General features: G+C 41.7%; 1 protein-coding gene across 2 annotated transcripts in view; it reads right to left on the bottom strand.

The window, feature by feature from the left end:
* The window catches only part of LOC132825911 (potassium channel subfamily T member 1-like), a 428710-nt gene that overhangs the window by 56509 nt on the left and 349322 nt on the right, over positions 1-22879 (bottom strand). For both annotated transcript variants that reach the window (XM_060841534.1, XM_060841535.1), the window contains one exon: positions 14879-15095. In XM_060841534.1, coding sequence (XP_060697517.1) covers positions 14879-15095 — 217 coding nt within the window. The remainder of the gene's footprint in view (positions 1-14878; positions 15096-22879) is intronic.

The following is a 22879-nucleotide window of genomic DNA, read 5'->3' as shown; positions in this document are numbered from 1 at the left end:
TATGGTCAGGAGAATTGACATGGTTCTTTGCAGCAGAGGGCAAGAGTCCAAAAAGCTGCAGTGATCTGCCCAGTGCCAGGTTTTGGGACATATCTACTCAGGGCTGGAGTGGGAGGGAGAGGATGCAGTTGTTGAGGTCCATGTAGGAACATTTCCTGGAATGGCTTTACATTACATGGAGGTGCCGATATTGGACTGGGGTGGACAAGGTCAGAAGTCACACAACACCAGGTTATAGTCCGACAGCTTTATTTGAAATCACAAGCTTTTGGAGTGCTGCTCCAAATTCACTTTACCTTGATGAAGGAGCAGCGCTATGAAAGCTTGTGATTTCAAATAAACCTGTTGGACTATAACCTGGTGTGTGACTTCTGACCTTGCTTTACATTAGGAAATGGAAGAAATGGAGGAATGTGAGAAAGTTTCAATCGCCAGAGAAACAGTACTGAACAACTATTGGAGCGATGAGCTGAAGCATTTCGGTCCTGATTGACTCCATTGTAGGACTTCATCTTAAAAGAAGTAGCAAGTTATACAGGCAATGTCAATTTTGACAGCTAACGTTACAGATTCCTGATTCCTGATGAAGGGCTTATGCTCAAAACGTCGAATTCCCTATTCCTGAGATGCTGCCTAACCTGCTGTGCTTTAACCAGCAACACATTTTCAACGTTACAGATTTCCCTCAGTGTGGAGAGGTTTCCATTAGCTTGGAAAATACTGAATGCACTCCTTCAGGCAAAAAATGAGGGAGACAGAAAGCAAAAAAAAAAACGACAGGCCAGATAGCTCTATGCCTGTAGAAACTATTATTAAAGATGTTGTAGCAGGACTCTTACAGAAGTTCAAGGTAATCAGCAGAATGAACATAGTTTTATAAAAGTGAAACCATGTTTAAAACATTTATTGGAGTTACATGGAGTTCCATAACTCATGCTGTAGATAAAATTGCAGAAAGGTTTTGATAGCGTGCCAAGATTATTATGGAAAATAAAATCTTATTGGCCTGGATAATAGAATGGCGAGGTAATGGAAAACAGAGAGTAGATGTAATGGTTAATTATCTGGTTGGCATGATGTAATGAGTTGTGTGCCTCAGGGATCAGCACTCGGGCCTGACCTTTTTACAGTTTATATAAATGACTTGCACAAAGACTTGGGGCAGTATGGGTGGTTCAGTGGTTATCACTGTTGCCTCACAGCACCAGGAACCTGGTTTCGATTCCTGTCTGTGGAGTTTGCACATTCTCCCTGTGTCTGCATGGGATTCCTCCGGGTGCTCCAGTTTCCTCCCACAGTCCAAAGATGAACAGGTTAGGTGGATTGGCCATGCTAAATTGCCCATAGTATTAAGTGTATTAGTCAGAGGGAAATGGGTCTGGGTGAGTTGCTCTTCGGAGGGTTGGTGTGGACTTGTTGGCCGAAGGGCCTGTTTCCACACTGTAGGTAATCTGAGGTAATAAAGGGACAGAAGGGGTGGTTGTTAAATTTGCCCTGAAAAAGAAAAGCAAATTGTGAAGAGGATATAAGGTGCCTAAAAACGGATGTAGATAGGTTAGAGGAAATGAAATATAATATGATTAGGGCAAATGAAAGAAAACATGGGAAAATATGACCATTTTGGCATGACTACTAAAAAAAAGCATATTATTTGAATAGTGCAAGTTTGCAGAACTCTGAATTGCAGAGAGATATGGGTATCCTTGTGCACGAATTTCATATGGTTAGTATGTAAACACAGCAAGTAATTTGGAAAACTAATAGAATGTTCTTGTGTATTTCAAGGGGACCTCGATACAGTAGAGATGTTATGCTTCAGCAACACAGAGCATCAGTTAGACCACATCAGGAATAGTATGTGCAGTGCTAGTCTCTTTATTTAAGGCAGGATGTAATCGCATTAGAAGCAATTCAGAGAAAGTTTACCAGATTAATACTATCATAGCAGTTCAGGAAGGCAGCTCACCACCTTTTCATAGACCAGGAGGAGTTGGTGGCCCAGTTCCTTACCCAAACATCATGGACGAATAAAGAAGAGGAAAAAAATACACACCTCTAATCTCAGATTTTTAAAAAATGGAAATGACTTTCTCATTAAAAGGTAAACATTTATTGGGCTATGGGGTCAAAGCAGGGAGTAGGTTAATATTATCACTGCTTTGGAGAACGAGCACTGGTAGATGGCCTGGATGATTATCTGTGTTGCACGATGGCGTAATTTATATATTTATTTCTCCTATCACAGATTCATCATAAATAAATGATCATTCCTATGTACTTTTTATTTAATAAAATCTGATTAATATCAATAAAAATAAATTGTGTACAGCCTGTAGGATTTGAAGAGTAAAAGGACACATTTCAATGCAATAGAATGAGCTAAACGCAAAGATTGGTGAATGACGTGATCATTATTTTTATCTCAAGGTTCTGAATCAGGGGATATTCACAAATCGTGATATTGACAACATTGAACTAATGTCTGTTTATTCTTTCATGTTCTTGTGTAGGTTGAATCAGTGAATGGGCAATTAACTAAAGAGGCTGTGGACATTTCCAATCTTTTTGACACAGACTCACTCACTCACACTCTCTCTCTAATCCATGTCCAATCCGTCCTCCCCTCTCATTCCCCACCCTGAGATACCTTCCATGTTTTCGGGACTTTCTTGAACATCTACATGCCTCAGCAGAGCCCACTTCACTCAGTGGGGCTCACTGGTTCTCTGAGAGAAACCACACACTTCACTTCAGATCCTATCAAATGCACTTTCAGGACCACCATTTCTCCCTAATTCCAGGTCTCTGATGCTCACAGGAAAATCCAACTTTTGCACTGCACCATCTCCCATCAACAAGCTCAAATATATATATATAGAGAGAGAGAGAGAGAGAGGGGTCATTTGACCCATTGTCAACCACCTGGAAAACCCCGAGATCTTTCAGTTGAAATACTCCCCTCATTCCGGGACAATTGTAGCTCTAATGACACTCAAGAGGTCTGACACCATTTAGGACAAAGCAGGCCCTGCTTTTTCGGCACTACATCCCCTCCACCACTGGTGCTCAGTAGCAGCAGTATGTATTACCGAGACAATGCACTGCAGAATTCACCAAAAATCCCGAGGTAGCACCTTCCAAAACCATGATCATTTCCATCTAGAATGGCAAGGGTAGCAGATACATGGGAACACCAAGTTCCCCTCTGCACCAGTCACCATCTTGATTTGGATATATATTGCCATTCTTGCAGTGTCACTGGGCCAACATCCTGGAATCGCCTCCCTAATGGCATTATGGGTCTACCTTCAGCACATGGACTACAGTGTTTCAAGAAGGCAGCTCACTCCCACCTTCTCAATGGGGGCAACTAAGGACAGGGCAATAAATGCTGGACCAGCCAGCAGGACCCACATTACTGAATTAATAAAAGAAGGAAAACTACTCCTGTCTCTAATGATTCCAGTGTTTTCCATACCTGACTGTTCCAAGATCATTCTTTTTCTCGAGAAGCATTTAATTTTTCCGAAATTATCTTTCACCAGTTCTGTTCTTGCTGGTTTCACTTTTCCAGTCCATTTACTATCAAATACACCCCTCAACACGCTGCTGCTACTGAGCACTGGTGGTGGAGGGAACGGATGTTAGTTAATGTGGTGCCAATCAAGTGGGTGTGCTTTGTCCTGGATGGTGTCAAGCTTCTTGAGTGTAATTAGATTCAAAACTGCTCACTACTCCAGCACCATCCTGAAAAGAAAAGATAAACCACAAGTTCTCTTCCCTAGAGCCATCTGTGTCATTGGGGAAATTATGTTCCATTTATACAGAACGCTACCTACAATGACCTCACATCGTGTCTGTTTTAAGTTAAAAATCACACAGCACCAGGTTATAGTCCAACAGGTTTAATTGGAAGAACACTAGCTTTCGGAGGGACGCTCCTTCATCAGGTGGTAGTGGAGGGCTCGATCGTAACACAGAATTTATAGCAAAAATTTGCAGTGTGATGTAACTGAAATTATACATTGAAAAATTGATTGTCTGTTAAGCCTTTCATCTGTTAGAATACAGTGATAGTTTCACTTCTTTCATGTGTAAATCACAAAACCCTTTTTTTAGTTGCACTCTCGGGTTAGCTGTTAACAATGGTGATAGCTAGACAATATTGTCCAGCTATCACCAAGCTATCACCATTGTTAACAGCTAACCCGAGAATGCAACTTAAAAAAAGGGTTTTGTGATTTACACATGAAAGAAGTGAAACTATCACTGTATTCTAACAGATGAAAGGCTTAACAGACAATCAATTTTTCAATGTATAATTTCAGTTACATCACACTGCAAATTTTTGCTATAAATTCTGTGTTACGATCGAGTCCTCCACAATCACCTGATGAAGGAGCGTCACTCCAAAAGCTAGTGTGCTTCCAATTAAACCTGTTGGACTATAACCTGGTGCTGTGTGATTTTTAACTTTGTATACACCAGTCCAACACCGGCATCTCCAAATCATGTCTGTTTTAAGATTTGTTCACTTGCTTAAGGTGTTGGCTGGACCAGCATTTATTGCCCATCTGTAGTTGCCCTGGAGAGGGTAATGGTGAACTGCCCTCTTAAACAGTCCTTGGAGTGTGGAGATGCTCACAATGCTGTAAGGGGGGAATTTCCAGCATTTCGACTCACTGACAGTGAAGAAATGGCAATATATTTCCAAGTTAGAAAGGTGAGTGGTTTGGAGGGGAATTTGGGAAGGTACCAGTGTTCCCATACATCTGCTGCTTTCTAGACAGTAGATGTCACAGGTTTGGAAGGTGCTGTCCCAGTAAGGCATTTTGAAGGCTAATATGGCAGTATTTCTCCAACCATTTTCCAGAACCAGACCTTTAATATTCTGAGCATAATATTTCTTCTTTGTTTGCATCCTGTACTACAGGCTTGTTTTATTTACATCTTAACTCAAACAAAATGTAGTCTACAGAAACAGAACACTGTACAGTTTGATCGTGGTTTTCTGTGAGACTGACAGTGAAACACACAGCTGCACTGTAAAGGTTAGAATGAGCTTTCAGTGCACCAACTTACACTGTCATTACTTTCAGTCTGACAAATGGGCACTCCCATGATCGCTGGTGATTTCATTCATTCAAAGGGAATGCTTTGTGCAAAGAATATAAAAGGAAATAAAAATGAGGCTGCAGTTGCCTCAAATCTACACTCACTGCGTGGCCTCAGCTTCTCAAGATTGTGAAATGGAATTGAATAAGTGTTGGAAAAGGCTTGAGCCTGAAAGGATGTGGAGAAAATATCAGGATAATTCACAAGAGTCCAAATGCCAAGCAATCAGCTTTCTAATCTCAAGCTGTATAAATGGTCGGTGCCACATCGAGGGCCGAAGGGCCTGTATTGCGCTATGTTCTATGTTCTAAATGGTGTTTTCCTCCTTTGAATGGGTGTTCTTGCTAATTGTCCTGATGAGTGTGAACAGAAAGCTTCAACAAAATGAGTCTTTTTCCAGCAATATGTGAGTTCTGTATGACTAAATGGCAAACTATTAGCCTTTAAAATAATCATGTCTGCTGTCTGTAATTCCTTATGATGGACGTCATAAATGATGCAGACTGTGATGTGGCCATGGGAAACCACAAAACAATATATCAATAAATCAGCTTTCCCTAAACCAACATCAACACATTTTGTCTGACAACATATTATGGCCTAATTAAACTCTGCGTGCAGGAGCAAAAACAGATTGAAATATTGCTTTATGATGAAACTGAACATAATTACACTGTAAATTTTAAGGAAATAAATGATTCATGCTGCACATACAGCCAATTCCATTTCCCACGGGTCGTGAGGAGCTGTACAAATTTCAGCATTGAATTTGATACTTATGGGCAAATTAAATTAATGTTTGTTCAGTGAGAACCACCACAGAAAAATTAACTGAAAGGCAAACATAGCACAATGCAAAAATAGCAGAGGAGGGTTTCCTTATTGTACTAGGTGCAATAATCACAGGTATCAGCTCGAGAGGTTATTTAACCCATCATATGTCATAGAGTCATACTGTCATAGAGATACACAGCACAAAAACAGATCATTTGGCCCAACTTGTCCATGCCAAGCAGATATCCTAACCTAGTCTCATTTGCAAGCATTTGGCCCATATCCCTCTAAACCCTTCCAATTCATGTACCCATTCAGATGTTTTTAAATGCTGTCGTTGTACCAGCCTCCACCACTTCCTCTGCAGCTCCTTCCATACACTCACCACCCTCTGCACGAAAATATTGCCCTTAGGTCCCTTTTAAATTTTTCCCCTCTCACCCTAAACCTATGCCCTCCAGTTCTGGACTCCCCCACCCCAGGGAAAAGACCATGTCGACTTACCCTATCCATGCCCCTCATGATTTTATAAACTTTTATAGTGTCAACCCTCAGCCTTCGACGCTCCAGGAAAATACAGTCTCAACCTTGACCCATACCTCAAATCCTCCAACTCTACCAACATCATTGTAAATCTTTTCTAAACCCTTTCATGTTTCACAACATCCTTCCGGTAGCAGGCAGGCCTGAATTGCACACAATATTCCAAAAGTGGCCTAACCAATGTCCTGTACAGCTACAACATGACCTCCCAACTCCTATAGTAAATGCTCTGTCCAATAAAGGTTTATTTTAAAAAAAAACGCTGATTTCCATATCTCCATATCTCTTCATATGCAAACATTTTACAATGCTTATTCAATTCCATTTCACAGTGAAATGTGCATTATCCAGCACTCACCAAAATAAGCTGGGACTGGTAAATTAAAATTCCCGGTTAACCCATTCTAGTTCATGGTAAATTGAACAAAAATAGGACTTACACTGCAACTTATAGAGCACAGAGGTTTCCCAACTGTGACTGTTTCTACAGTAAAAGCTGAGGAAAAATGACTTCAATCTCCTGCTAGTTCATTTGCAACCACCTCAGACTGACAACATCAGTATCTGATTCAGTAACAGTGACTCCTGGTTGTGTGGACGGTGGTGGATAAAGAAAATTTTAGTTGGTGGATTGTCAGATAACACAAATTGTTTTGAAATTTATTTTCTAGTCTTGATTTTATGCCAGTATTAAAAATCTGCCATGCCAACTGAAGAGACAGAAGTGATTTACCTCAAAGGCTAATAATGTTCCAATAATGCTGTCTTGTGAAGAGAAGAGTCCTCCAACATCCTTTATCATTCCCCTGTCCATAACACTGAGACTGCACCCTCTAGTTATTGATTTATCAGTCAGCAGAAATAATTCTCCACTATTCCATCATCTTTCATCTGTTAGAACTCCTCTAAATTCTTCTCCGCTCAGGAGAATTAAGCAGCAACTGCTTCAGTCTTGCTCAAAACTTTCATTCTGGGTATAATTCTTCACTGTCTCCTCTTCCAGCCTCAATAGTTTTCTTTTAATGCGGGTTGTCAGAGCTCTGTGTGATATTTCCCTCCACAACCTGACCTGAATCTCATAAAAATTCAACTGTAATTTTTAGCGCTCATATTTAATTTCCTCCCAATTGAATTCAGGTATTCCATTTGCCTTCTTTCCAATTTTAATTTCCAATTTAAATATCTCTGCTCCCCAAGTTCTCACTGCTCCCTTGTCTTATGTTTTACTCATGTTTTCTTCACTGTATAAGATAGTATTTCTTCTGCAGTGAGTCCTGCTTAGCACCTTTTTAGCTTAAATCTTGCTGAGGACTTAAATAAAATTGTTCATTAGGACCTCAGTTTTGGTTCATGTTCTTTGATTTTTTGCTTTAATCCATGTCAGATTTTAAAAATTGCCACCGGCTTTTGCTTTAACTTTCATTTATGATCCTGTTGCCTTTCTGCTCTTTGGTAAAATAAGTACAGACTACCACTGTTTAGTTTAAAATGTGCAAGTGGACTTAAAACCTGAGGGAACTTTGCTAAGCTCAGAATCAATCCACTATCATGGTGATTGTTCCTCACCTTTTACCTTGCTTCCTAATCTAGTAATCGCTGGCTAACTGCTAACTGTCCAAATATTTTATATTAAATGGAGGTGGCATCACATATATGTAGGACACACCAAAATTCCAGCAAAACAAATGAGATGTGACTCCTTTTCCTAACCATAATTTACATTATTCGCACATTTACATTATTAAGTGCCTTCTAAGATTCAATGTATAAAATATTCCTCAAATATCTTTTCATCCATATATTCTGTGATTTCCACTTAATCATTTAGATTATTCAAGCACTACCCCCTACTAATGTTTTTACATGCAAGTTAGGAACAGGAGGAGACCATTCAGCCCCTCCAGCTCCCTCTATCACACATTCAATAAAGTCATGGCTAACCTGATTTTGGTCTCAATTCCTCTTTCCTAGCTAATCCCTACACCTTCTGACTGCCTTGTTTCTTCCTTCCAATAGATGCGTAACATGTCAGTACTGAAGTTGACTGGCAACCATCTCTGTATTAATATAACATTTTGAGAGTTTTGTCATTCTTTCCAAGTCCATCCAATAGCTTGTTCAAGTCCCGTTCCAGGGATTGAGCATGAGCATCCTTGAGCATGATTCCTGATGAAGGGCTTTTGCCCAAAATGTCCATTTTCCTCAGATGCTGCCTGAGCTGCTGTGCTTTTCCAGCACCACTCTAACCTTGACTCATGAGCATCCAGGCTTACACTCAAGTGCAGTACTGAGGGAAAGCTACCTTTCACTCGAGACATTTAAGCTGAGGATCCATCAGTCTATTCAATAAAAGTTGCGATTACACTCTTTTGAAGAAAAGCAGGGAGTTGTGCCGGGTATTCTTTCCCATAATTATCCCTGAAGTGACATCACAAAAAATCTTATTATTTGGCTGTTTATCACATTGCTGATTTTGAATGCTTGCTGTGTGTAAAGTTGTTGTTGTGTTTCCTATGTCATGACAAACACTTGAAAGGAATTCACTGACTGTAAAACACTTTGAGACAAAGCAGTGATCACGTAAAGCACTAAATCACAGAATTGTTCTGGTCAGAAGAAGGCCATTCAGCTGATCATGTCTACACTGGCTGTCACAGCATTTAAACTTGGTGTCATCTCAGGGTTTCCTCCAGGTGCTCCGGTTTCCTCCCACAGTCCAAAGATGTATAGGTCAAGTGAATTGGACATGCTAAATTGCCCACAGTGTTAGGCGCATTATTCAATGGAAAATGGACCTGGGTGGTTACTCTTCGGAGGGTTGGTGTGGACTTGTTTGGCTAAATGGCCCATTCTCACACTGTAGGGAATCCAATCAATCTCCTGCCTTTTCCCCATAACTGTTGCACATTGCTCTATTTAAGTAACCAGCCAATGCCCCCTTGAACACCTCAACTGATCCCGCCTCCATCGCATGTTCAGGCAGTGCATTCCAGACCCTAGCTAATCACTGAGAGAAAACCTTTTCTCATCTCGCACCTGTTTCTTTTGCAAAACATCTTAAAACTTTTCCAGCTGCTTCTTGACTCTTTCACAAGTGGATCGGTTTCCCCTGATCCAGGAAATGTGTTGCTAAGACACATGTGAGTCCATCTAAAACAGAGCCAGGAAAATGTATAGTGAGGAAGGGAGAAATGGCAGGGAAGCTGAATGATTACTTTGCTTGTATTTTCCCCAGTGAAAACAGACATAAGGTTTTGAGTGTATTCAAAGTAGAGGTTGAATATCAATGGTGGATAGGATAATGGGATAGTGTAGGGAAAAGGCTCAGAACTGTTCAATCAGCCAAGGTCACATTAAACAGCAGAACAAGTTCAGTGGGCTGAATGGCTCACTCCTATTGATATGTTTCAAAGATCTTCATTCAGAGGGTGCGGAATTCTTCAGAATTCCCTGCTGCAGAATGTTAACATCTAATAATTCTGGTAGGGGTGCCTGAGATATCATGGGACTAGGATTACCGATCGTGCATTAATAAAGGGTGAGTTGGCTCAATGAATGTATATTTACATAGGGGCTTATGTGGCACATTGGCAGTGCCCTAACCTCTGAGTCAGAAGTCTGAAATTGGTACCCCATCTGGTCTCGAGGTGCACCCAATCAAATGCCACCTCCAATTTCCTTTAATTACATATTTTTAAATTTAGTAATAGTCTAATGATGACCTTAAATCCATTGTTGGAAAAACCCATCTACTTCACTAATGTCCTTTAGGGAAGGAAACGGCCATTCCTACCTGGTCTGGCCTACATAGGACTCCATACCCACAGCAATGTGGTTGACTCTTGACTACCCTCTGGGCAATTAGGAATGGGCAATAAATTCTGGCCCAGCCAGTGGCGCCCTCACCCCGTGAATGAATAAAACAACAAAGAGCACTAAAGAAACTGCATTTCTAACCACCATTTGCAGCAGCTGGGAAGTTGTACCAAGCTGCTTGACAAATTGCATCTCACATCACTGGGTGGGCACTGGCCTTCGAAGGAAAAAGAAAGCACCAAGCAGGATTACATCTCGCAAGCTAGGAGTTAATTATCAATATTGCAGGGATTCCATTGGACAGATGCTTCTTGCTAGTTGGTGCGCTTTCCTTGTGAACAGCTTTTCAGTGGTTCATTCTTGACGGTGATCTTCCAAAGTCACATCACAGTCAGGTCTTACTTTAGAGATAATGCAATGATTGTAATGAGGTCAGCTAGGTGGACATCGTTGAATATGAGTTCCCTGATTGAACCAGGGTAGCACAGTGGCTCAGTGGCTAGCACTGCTGCCTCACAGCACCAGGGTCCCAGGCTCGATTCCAGCCTCGGGTAACTGTCTGTGTGGAGTTTGCACATTCTCCCCGTGTCTGCATGGGTTTCCTTCGGGTGCTCCAGTTTCCTCCCACAGTCCAAAGATGTTCAGGTCAGGTGAATTGGCCATGCTAAATTGCCCATAGTGTTAGGTGCGTTAGTCAGAGGGAAATGGGTCTGGGTGGGTTACTCTTCAGAGGGGCAGTGTGGACTTGTTGGGCCGATGGGCCTGTTTCCACACTGTAGGGAATCTAATCTAATCTAATCTACTCTAATCTAACAGCCCCAATCGGGCTTACATAAAAGCATGAATGTCAGGGATATTTGTCCCTGAATGCCTGACTCAGTGAGAGGCAGCGCTATTGTCAAAGCTTATGCATTTGTAAATAAAGGGTGACTGATGTCAGGATATCAGCCTCTGAAGGGTTATTGCAGGAAACTTCATGCATCTTGCTCACAAGTTTTCGGTCACAATTTCCCAGTCTGTATCATGGTGGCCGAGGCACGCATTAATGTACTCCTCACTCTCAGTCTGACCTTGTCTCAACTCACAGACTGAATTCTTTACTCAGCTCTTTTCATTTTAGTCAAAATAAGAAATGTCATTCACCCCATGAAGGTGAAGGCAAGAGCAAAAGGAACGTTTCCGACAAGTGACATTCAGAAAAGAACACGTCAGTATTTCTGCCATTTCATCGGAGGTGAAAAGCTACACAGGTCTCTTCCAGAGAGTAAAGTAGAGGCAGCAGAAAGACAGATCGACCTAGAATGTAGCTGCTGCTGCATATCATACAATGGCTGTAGAGAGCTACAGTAGATATGTGAAGATGGCACAAGGACTGTGGCATCTATGGCAACAGATCTCCCAAACAACAGCACAAGACATTTGGTGAGATAACAGATTTGTGTTGATGATTAGGACCATTTTGATTCAGCAAAAATAATTAGCTCAAATTAGCAAAATGCTTATGCACTTATCAACATAGTTTTCTAATTGTGTTCCTCTTACATTATTAGCACAATGACTAATTACACAACGATTAACTCTACAACATTGTAGGAGTATTTGTAGCTTGAATGAATGAAAGATCTCCTCTGATCACTCAGGGGTTTATGCTGTTTAACGTGACCTTGTTTTCTTTCAGCTCAGGTTACCTTTTGATGTTTTGTGATTTTATTTCCATCATAGGTACTTGTGTTTACCAGATAAAATATTTTGCAACAGAAATGCAGATGATGGAATGGAAGAGATATGATATAGGATGAGCAACTTGCTACACAAATGTGGTTCAGTTGGTCATTGGCACAACAAATGGTTACAATAACAATAAATACAGACGATCAAATGTGAACATCCTCACTGAAGGTACTATTTTATCCAAAGACATCAAATCAAGCTACTGAAACAGCTTCAAGAAATTCACATCTCCTGCTTAATTCTGATGTGTAGGATAATTTCACAGACTGGGAGATGGATGGTTTGCTTGCCAAATTGTCAGATTGTAAAGAAAATGGAGCTAGACTCTGTCATACACACTGAACTGTATTTCAACAGCTGCTGTTAAGCAGCAGTGTAGAGAAAAGGTAAAATTAATTTATGATAATATGAGCACGAACTTTGTCTGTCCCTGAATGTTTCTCTCATCATCTCAGAATATTGTTACTAAAAAGCAACTTGGGGAAAACAGTCATTTACTAAGAACACAAAAATACTACAGATGTGACACAAAGCAAAGATAAAAATCCATTATTAAAGAACAGCGGTCACAGATTCAGAAACTAAGACAATTAACCTTAATTCTCCCTGCCTGCAAAAGATTCTCTCATTCTTAACTCATTACCTGTGACCATGAGCGTGTTGGATGTCATATTTTAATTATTTTTTTCTTGAGGTTAGTAGATAGTAAAATATTTCTTGGTAAATGATTCATTCACCTTCAAGTGAACTCTATTTTTAATGAAGCCTGTTAGCTGCTTAAAAATAAATAGTATTTGATGTGACCAACTGAGAGGGTGGTTCAGAAGAAGGTAGTTGATTCCCCTTCCTCACCTGGTCATTACAGGTTAAGAAGCACCTTCAAACTCGAACACTGCATTGTGATCGAATACACGCACACTTCATGTCAGTTAACATTGACACAATCCTATTCCCTGTTTAGTTGATGCCCTCACTTATTATACAGCTGCACGCTACAATGAGAGCACAGAGGAGATTATCATTCTGAAAAGACAAAAGCACACAGGCCACTGAGACATATTCTTCAACCTTAGGTTGGGCATGGAGTCAAGAGGTGCTTAGACAAAGGCACGCTTGGGGAAATAAATTGTTATTCAAGGAGAACAGTTAAAAACACTCTGATCTCAGGTGTCCTAGAGAAAGTTTGTGATTCGTGCTATCTAAGCCCTTAAACTGGATGACAGCATTCAGCCAAAGCTCAAGAACAATGAACAGTACAGTATAGGAACAGGCCCTTCAGCCCCCCAAGACTGTGCCGACACATGATGCCTTTCTGAATTAAAAACCTTTTGCCACTATACAATCCGTATCTCTCTATTCCCCACCTATTAATACGCTTGTTGAGATGCCTCTCAAACATTGCTATTGTAAATGTGTAAGCTAGCTCACTGAGCTGAAAGGTTTGTTTTCAGATGTTGAGCCACCATGACTAGGTAACATACCACCAGCGCTTCAACGGAGACTCTCACTGACAATGTTACCTAGCATGGTGATGAAATGTCTGAAAACAAACCTTCCAGCTCAGTGAGCTAACTTACATACTTATCATCAACCTGAGCTACAAATCTTCTCAAAATTTGTAACATTGCTATTGTATCTGTATCTACCACCTCCTCTGGCAGCATATTTCAAGTATTTACCACCTTCTGTGTAAAAAACTTGCCTCTCACATCTCCTTTAAACTTATCTCCTTTTACTTTAAGCCTTTGTCCCCTAGTAATTAACATTTCTATCCTGAGGGAAAATTCTCCAACTAGCCATTCAATCCGTCCCTCTCATAATCTTGTAAACTTTTCTCATCCTTCAACGTTCAAGTGAAAACAAACTGAGTTTGTCCAATCTTTCCCCATAACTGATACCCTCCAAACCAGGTAAAATCCTGGTCAAGTGTTTCCATACCCTCTTCAACCTTCCACGTCTTTCTGGTAGAGTGGCAACTAGAACTGTACACAGTATTCTGAATGTGGCCCAACTAAAGTTCTGTACAGCTATAAAATGACTTGCCAATTGTCGTGAAGGCAGGTGTGTTATATGCCTTCATGACCACCTTATGCACTTGTGTTGCCACTTTCTGGGAACTATGGACCTGTACACCTGGATCCTGTTGTATGCTGATACCGCTAAGGGTTCCAACATTTGCTATACAAGGTTTTTATGAAATGGTCTGTTGTTCCAACGCAACCTTCGGCCAACTCATGACTCAAGTACTGAACACTGACATAAACAGCAATGCCTTCAGGCCAAACTTATCACCCTTCAGCACTGCTGTTACTTGTTGAGGATCATCACTGAGGGAAAATTCTCCAACTAGCCATTCAATCCGTCCCTCTCATAATCTTGTAAACTTTTCTCATCCTTCAACGTTCAAGTGAAAACAAACTGAGTTTGTCCAATCTTTCCCCATAACTGATACCCTCCAAACCAGGTAAAATCCTGGTCAAGTGTTTCCATACCCTCTTCAACCTTCCACGTCTTTCTGGTAGAGTGGCAACTAGAACTGTACACAGTATTCTGAATGTGGCCCAACTAAAGTTCTGTACAGCTATAAAATGACTTGCCAATTGTCGTGAAGGCAGGTGTGTTATATGCCTTCATGACCACCTTATGCACTTGTGTTGCCACTTTCTGGGAACTATGGACCTGTACACCTGGATCCTGTTGTATGCTGATACCGCTAAGGGTTCCAACATTTGCTATACAAGGTTTTTATGAAATGGTCTGTTGTTCCAACGCAACCTTCGGCCAACTCATGACTCAAGTACTGAACACTGACATAAACAGCAATGCCTTCAGGCCAAACTTATCACCCTTCAGCACTGCTGTTACTTGTTGAGGATCATCACTGAGGGTGGTTACTCACTCAGGGGCAGGTAAGCTGTCATCATCAGATGGGTTGGCCTCGTCCTCTGACTGATCACTTAGCAGGTCGCATGGTAAGATGACCGTGGTGTCGGCGATCTCCAGGACAGGCCCGATGCTGGGCCTCCTACTTCCTGCTCCGTTTTCCGAAGGCAAGGTCAAGGTGGCCCCACTGGATGAGCGGCACTCTGTGTTCTGTAGATCCATAGCGACTGTGCCTGGTAGGGAGAGAAGGCACAAGGGTTCGACACATCAGTGTGGTCACAGTCAGATAAGCCCCACCACTTAGAACAATCACCAAATCAGAAGGACACAAGCCACCACCTTCACCTCAAGGTATATGCTGGTTTATTCTCAACCAAGAGGAAATGTCGTTTGTTCTAGTTTTAGAAGGATCATAAAGTCTGGACAGAGAAGATAGGAAGGAATGGCTCCCAAAGGTGAAAGGATTGAGAACTGAAGAGCACTGATTTTAAGCGTTCAACATAAAACCCCCAAAGTTAACATGAACCAAACGTTTAGCGTGCAGTGAGTGGTCAGGAGCTGGAATCTACTCCAGAGAGAGTGTGATGCAGCAGAAACATTAACAATGCTTCTGATGTGAGAGAATTCGCCAGGCGACAGAGAAAAGACAGGGAGGTAGGAGGAGATTAATTGGTCTGGCGGAGAGCCAGTATCAGACTCGATGGGCTGAATGGCCACCTTCTGCATTGTAACTATTCTATGTGCAGTTCTGAGGAAAGTTCACTTGACCCAAAACGTTCACTCTGATTTCTCTCCACCGATGCTGCCAGACCTGCTGAGCTTTTCCAACAATTTCTGGCTTTGTAACTAGTCTCTGATTCTGTTTCTGGGCATCTTGTTATAGTGACCTTCTATTAAATCTGGCTTCTTCTTGGTTTGACAAGGGTTGGGGGGGGATCTTGGAAAATCAGATACGGAATAGGCCATTCGGCCCTTCAAGCCTGCTCCACCATTCACTGTGATCATCCAATTCAGTCCCCTATTCCTGCTTACGCCCGTCTCCTTTAATCCCTTTAGCCCTGAGAACTATATCTAACTGCATCTTGAAAACATTCAATATTTTGGCTTCAACCAATCTCTGTCATCGTGAGTTCCATTATTTGAAGTTAGCTTGATAAAAAGCAGCATTCCGAAAGCTTGTGATTTCAAATAAACCTGTTGGGCTCTAACCTAGTATTGTATGACTTCTGAATAAATGTATTGCAATTAACATCTAGTTTTGTGTAGTGATTGGAACCAGGTGGATCGCATTGACTACAAGATCCTTGATTGGGGTTGCCAACCTGGCCAAACAGGGAGCCCTGGCTGACAGATATGAACAGGGAAGTTAGAATCTCCTCAGTTCAAAGACTGACTCTGAGCTGGCTGGCCAGAGCCACTGTACTGTGTACATGTAAATAAAGGGTGACTTGGTGATGGGAGACTGACATCTGTGCAGTTATTTCATCTTGGTCTCTTCCTTCACCAACTGACTGTCAGGAATTCCACACAGTCTACTTTGCTGGAACATTTTGATATTTAAGTGAGAGAGAAAGTGTGACGGAAGAATATGTTTGTTCAATGGCTTGTTTTTATCTTGCCATTTTTCAAGGTGCGTTCAGCAATTATGTGAGCATTTAGCAATTCCTTGTGCCTGTTGCACCTTCATTGCTCTGTCATGTGCTCTCTGGGTGAAACATTATCTTCAGTGAGAAGCTATTAGCCTCGAATCTCTCTACAGTCCATTGGTGTTTGGTGCAAAACTTACCAAAAAAACCTGATGAAATATTGATTTGGAAATGCCAGTAATAGACTGGGGTGTACAAAGTAAAAAAATCACAACTCCAAGTTATAATCCAACAGGTTTATTTGGAAGCACTAGCTTTCAGAGCACTGCTCCTTCATCAGGTGGTTGAGGAGCATCAATGAAATATTAGTCTTTATCAGAAGAAGGCACAGTGACTAAAGATGTGGAAATTATGGTACAAAAGCTTTGGTTTGATCTCCATTTGGAGTCTTGTGTTTAGCACTAAACCTCAGGAAGGACATATTGACTTTTGAGAATAGAATGATGCTTGGGTACAATGGACTGAACATTAAGGACAGGGCACACAGATTTGGTTTGTAGCTCACAAAACTGTTCTGAAGAAGGGTCAGTGGTCCGGAAATGTTAACTCTGATTTCTCTGCCAGACCTGCTGAGATTTTCCACCAATTTCTGTTTTTGTTTCAGACTTCCAGCAACCGCAGTTCTTTCAGTCTTTTTAGATTCGCAGTCCTGTGGGTATGGGAGATAAAGGGTTTAACTAGTTGGGTTTGACTAGGAGGCTTGTAGCAAAGACAGCGACAAACTATTTCCTTTGATGGGCAACTCTGGAAATCAAGGGTTTGGATTTCGAATGAGATCTGGACCATTCAGGGATGAAACCAGGAATTATTTCTTCACATTACGGGGCAGTAGAAATCTGCCTTAAGGGCTGTTAAGTTTAAGAGTCAACGGAGAGATTTCAAAACTGAGATTGATGGACTTTAGTTTGGTATGGGATTCAAACTTTACAGAACCGGGGCACAGAACAAATTGGATTGAGGTACAAATCAGCGATGATCTAACTGGTGTCAGAACAGGTTTGATGGGTTGAATACATCACTGCTGTTTCTATGTGATCTGCGTGAGCAAATAAAATGTCTCTGATACTTGCCTGATGGTATATGTTTAATTAAGTTGAAGCCAATTGTGAGAAAAGACTAGGGCCCAAACCTTCTCCAGCAACAGAGGAATTATTTATGACAAAGATTCCTACCTGGTACCCTCTGCAAATACCTCTGTTACTTCCAGGGGCTCACTGGTACCATGTAGAGGGAGGATAACCAAACAATAACAAATCAGTAAAAAAAAGTTATATGTCCCAAAGTGCTGCGTAGGAGCATTACCACATAAAATGTGGCATCAAGCCAGATATTAGATAGCTGCATGGGAGTGCACTGTATAGGACTTTCCTTCTTAACCTCTCCCCTTGCCAAAGGCATGGTGACTCTCAGGATAAACTATCATCAGTCATCTCTCTCTCTCTCTCTCTCTCTCTCTCTCTCTCTATTGAGAGAGCAGTGCTATGGTCCCTTTGGACTATCATGACTTGATCTTTTTATTGAGAATATCATCCAGTTTTATGAAGGAGGAGAAACATCATAATCGGTCATATTGCATACAAAATTTTAACTCTGTTTCTCTCTCTCCAGAGATGCTGTGAGACCTGCTGAGTTTCTCCAGAATTCTCGATGTTTGTTGCAGATTCCTATCCCTCAGCAGTTTAGACAGGGAATATGAGGGATTGATTCATCTTACTCTGTTGTTCGATGGAGAATTTTACAGCATAGAATGAGGGTATTTGAGTAATCGTGTTTGTACTGGCTTCAGAAAGAGCCACTCAAATTCTCAAGCCATATCTCCATAGCCCTTTAAATTTGTCACTTTCAAAAATATATCCAGCTCTCTTTTGAAGTCTCCTATGGAATCCAACTCCACCGTTCTCCCAGGCAGCGCATTCCAAATCCAACAGCTCTCTGAGTAAAGAAGTTTCTTCTTATCTCACTTCTAGCTCACAATCTTGAATTTGTGACACCTTAGTTACTGACATAGTGGAAATAGAATATCCTTCTTTACCCTGTCAAAAATTGTTATTATTTTGAAAGCCTTAATAAGGTCACCGCTTAATCTTCCCTACTCCAATAAGAACAAGCCCAATCTCTATCACCTTTCCTTGTGTTGAAAATCCTTCATTTCTGGTACCATCCTAGCAAATCTCCCTTGAACTCTCTCAGGGTTTTAATATCCATCCTTAAATAAGGTAGAAAGTGAGGACTGCAGATGATGGAGATCAGAGTCGAGAGTGCGGTGCTGGAAAAGCACAGCCAGTCAGGCAGCATCCGAGGAGCAGGAGAGTTGATGTTTCAAACATAAGCCCTTCATCAGGGCTTGATCAGCATTACACTCTTCGTCCTTAATTTTAATGTCTAAAATTGAACACAATACTCCAAATGTGGTCTGACCAATGATTTGTGAAGGTGTAGCATTACCTCTTTGCTTTTATGCTCCATGCCTCGATTATAAATCCAAGAATCCTACAAGTCTTCTTCACAACTATTTCAAGAGAATCATGGACATGAACTCTGAGATCACTCTGTTCCCGTACTTCTCTCAGTGTTGTACCATTGAGCCTGCATTGGCTCACTGTGTTTCTCCTATCAAAATGCATTCACTCACATTTCTCTGCATTGAAATCCATCCGCCAAGTGCCTGTCCATTGAACTTCATCTGCCAGGTGCCTTAAATCAAAGAATGCCAGTACCTATTCTGGCACAAGAAATGATAGGATCCCACTACTGTGTTCCTCTCGCAGGCAAGAGTCGGGGATTAAGCCACTGTGTTCACAGCCTGAGTGTCACTTTGGGTCCAGAGATGGGCTAAAGATAATGTATTCATTCCATCACTAAGATGACCTATTTCCACCTCTGTAACATTACTCACTGTTGGCCTTCTCTCAATTAATCTGCTGCTGCAGTTTTCATTTACCTCTGCTCCTATACACTTCACAGAATGGAGGCAGGCCATTCAGCCCGTCAAGTCCACATAAATACTCTGAATGGTAAGCCACTCGGACCCACCTGCCCCTGCATTGCCTGTGGCCAATCCACCCTGACCTGCACATCTTTGGACTGTGGGAGGAAACCGGAGCACCCGGAGGAAACCCATGCAGACACCATTGAGAGAATGTGCTAACTCCACACAGACAGTCACCTGAGGCTGGAATCAAACCTGGGTCCCTGGCACTGTGAGGCAGCAGCGCTAACTACCGAGCCACTGTGCCACCCATTCTATCCTCTATCCAGTAGAGTCAATTCCTTTAGTTGTACAGACCAAAGCTTTGGAATTCCTTTCCTGCTCCTCTCTGCCTCTTAACATCACGTTGGGTTTTGCTAATGAAAGAGTTTGTTGGAGCTTTGTGTCTTTACTAATTGGAACGTTCATGAGAAATGCTAAAGTAAAGGGGAACAACATTCTCAAACCAGATGAGTGATGATTGGTTAGCAAGCTGACTCTGAGTTGGTCAATCAGTCATCATCTAACTGGCATATTCTCCATGGCTATGTATCTACCAATCAGCATTGTGAAACTGAGAAAAGCTTCAGCAATGAGAATCTGGTCTAGAGATGTTTTATTGATGCACAGAACTTTTGTGATCCAGACATGAATTGCAAATGATCCTTAGACTGAACTATATAAGTATGTATTTGGCTATGTAGTAAAGGCTATTTGTCATTTTAGGAATATCCCTAGCACATTATTTCCCATCAGAGGGGCCAGTTGGCGATGCAGAGTGATGCCAACAGTATGGGTTCAACTCACACACTGGCCAAGTTTACCACGAAGGTCTCACCTTCTCAACCATTCTCCTCGGCTGAGGTGTGGTGGCCTGCTCTCTAACATGACAGCAGTCCTCTGGGACTCTGGTGGTCCCACTTTTGCCAATCTGGTATAGCTTCTTTTGAATGTCTCCTGCTCTCTGAGGTGAAATCAGCAATATGTACGTTTTGATTGGTTGCTTTTCTTGGTTCATAGTCCAAGCAACTGAGTGGCAACTATTTCTCAAGTTCTCGTATTTCCACATCACATTCTCTACATGAACGTAGAACGTTCACAGAGTCTTGGAATCCCTACATTGTGGAAGCAGGCTATTTGGTCCATCAAGTATGCATCAACCCTCTGAACAGCAGCCCACCCAAACCCACACCCCTCACCCTATCCCTGTCACTCTGTATTTCCCATGGTTAACCCGCCCAGCCTGCACGTCTCTGGACATAACAGGCAATTTAGCATGGCCAGTCCACCTAACCTGCACATCTTCAGACTGTGGGAGGGAACTGGAGCACCCAGAGTAAATTCACACAGACACGGCAAGAATGTGCAAGTTCTACACAGAGAGTCTCCCGAAGGCAGAGTCGAACTGGGTTCCTGGTGCTGAGAGACAGCAGTGCTGACCACTGAGCCACCGTGCCACATTCAATTCCATTTCTAACCATGCCTTTTGCCATTGGTTGCATTATTGAGTCTATTACTCCAGGAAAAATACACAGTTTTCCAACTCTACAACCTATCCATCTTGAATGAGGATTTGGCATGGACAAAGTAATGGCCAATCATTTCCTTGAATGGACATTCTCAGCACAGCAACCAAGGCATGTCAAATCATGCATTTCAACGGTACCCTCATCTCTCCTCCAGACGGTGTCTCTTTTGCATATAATTTAGAATTATACAACAGTGTGGAAAGAAGAAAAACATGCTCGACAGCATTCCTGCAGAAACACTGGCAAAGGGTAGGTGATGTTGCATTACAGCCAATACAATGAGCTCTGGCAGCAATGGGCTTGGTAATGTTCTCAGCAGCAGAGTTTATATCAAGGATATCATTCATGTCGAATCAGCAGCTTCAGATTTTGTATTGAAAAGTAAATGGACCAACAATGTTTGTAAAATCAAGACCGGGCATGAGGACTGTCAATTAGTCCCAGGGATATTATCAAATTCCCCAAGGTTCCATTGTACGGCTCCAAAGAATCCTCTGCTGCTGACAACATTGGCTTCATCAGAGATTTACAATCACGATTGAGGCTCCTTTTGTAAACAGTTTCTTTGTGCCTTCAGGATGCATGAAAATACAGAAAATGTGCAATAAAGATTGTGGATGAAAATGTAATGATGTAAAAGGCAATACTGGGCAGCAGCATTCAGGCAATGTCTGGCGATTTCCTTTATCACATCGGAATAAACAGGGAGGAATGCGACAAGGTTATCCAGTGAAGAATAAACTCCAATCTTTCTGACACCAACAGTTTATAAGAAGGGCCAATTATTCTTCAACAGTTGTCTTAAGTGGACATTAGCACGAGTGTAATTAGCAGCATGGAAACAATAAAAATTAGTCATTGCTTCTAAACTTGCCAACTCGGTTTAGGAACTTAAGCATAAATATCACCCGTTCCTAACTACGTTCAGTTCTGAAGAAGGGTCACTGGGCTCAAAATGTTAACTGTTTCTCTCTTCACAGATACTGCCAGACCTGCTGAGTTTCCCCACCAGTTTCTGTTTTGGTTTAGGAAGTTAAATGTTCAAGAACCTGGGACACCTGTTCACTACGTACCAGAGTTTATGGAAGTGATTTTTCGAGTCTATACTTCAAGCGAATGCTGAGTTCAGAATCATTACTTGTGGAGGGGACTTATAAAAAAAGCATTCACTGATGTACCACTGGGAGAAACAAGCTGGAAAAGGTGACTGCATCTGATTGTGCTTTTAGATATTTTCTAATGAGCCTGTTCATCAATGTTACTACACACCTCTGGAGCAAGTGGGAATTAAACCCAGGTCGCCTGGCTCAGAGATAAGGACACTATCACTGCTCCACAGGAGCCACTTGGTTGTGTTTTTGTCAGGTATTTTCTGGTGCAGTAGAAATTCATTGGACGCGTAATCCTGAGTTTCAAGCTAATATTCAGGGGACATAGCTTGCAATGCCATCGCAGCTGTACAGTTCACAAAAAAGCTGTCCTGAGTAAAGGTGACCACGAAATAATCATCTATTGTTGTAAAACCCCATCTGATTCACTAATGTCCTTCAGGGATGGAAATCTGCCGACCATACTGTGTCGGGGCTACATGTGATCTCACTGCCATCAATTGGCTCTTCACTGCCCTCTTTAAAAAAAAGAGTCGAGAAAACTACTCAGTTCAAGGTCAAGAAACGTAAACATTGCCAGCGATGCCCACATCTCAAGACAGAACAAAAAAGTCAGGCTTTCAGCAGTCGATTTGCCTTCCTCTTTATTCTCGTCACTGTCCATCAGCTCTCCTTTCTTTTTGGATCCGGTCAACTAACATCAAGAGTAAACACGTTGCCTCCTATGTTAGTACATCTTCCTTCAAGACCTTAAAACTGGGATCT

Source organism: Hemiscyllium ocellatum, chromosome 21 (genome assembly GCF_020745735.1).
Source record: "Hemiscyllium ocellatum isolate sHemOce1 chromosome 21, sHemOce1.pat.X.cur, whole genome shotgun sequence".
NCBI classification, from domain to species: domain Eukaryota; kingdom Metazoa; phylum Chordata; class Chondrichthyes; order Orectolobiformes; family Hemiscylliidae; genus Hemiscyllium; species Hemiscyllium ocellatum.
Note: the sequence above shows the minus strand (reverse complement) of the source record. Positions and strands in the feature narration are given on the sequence as shown.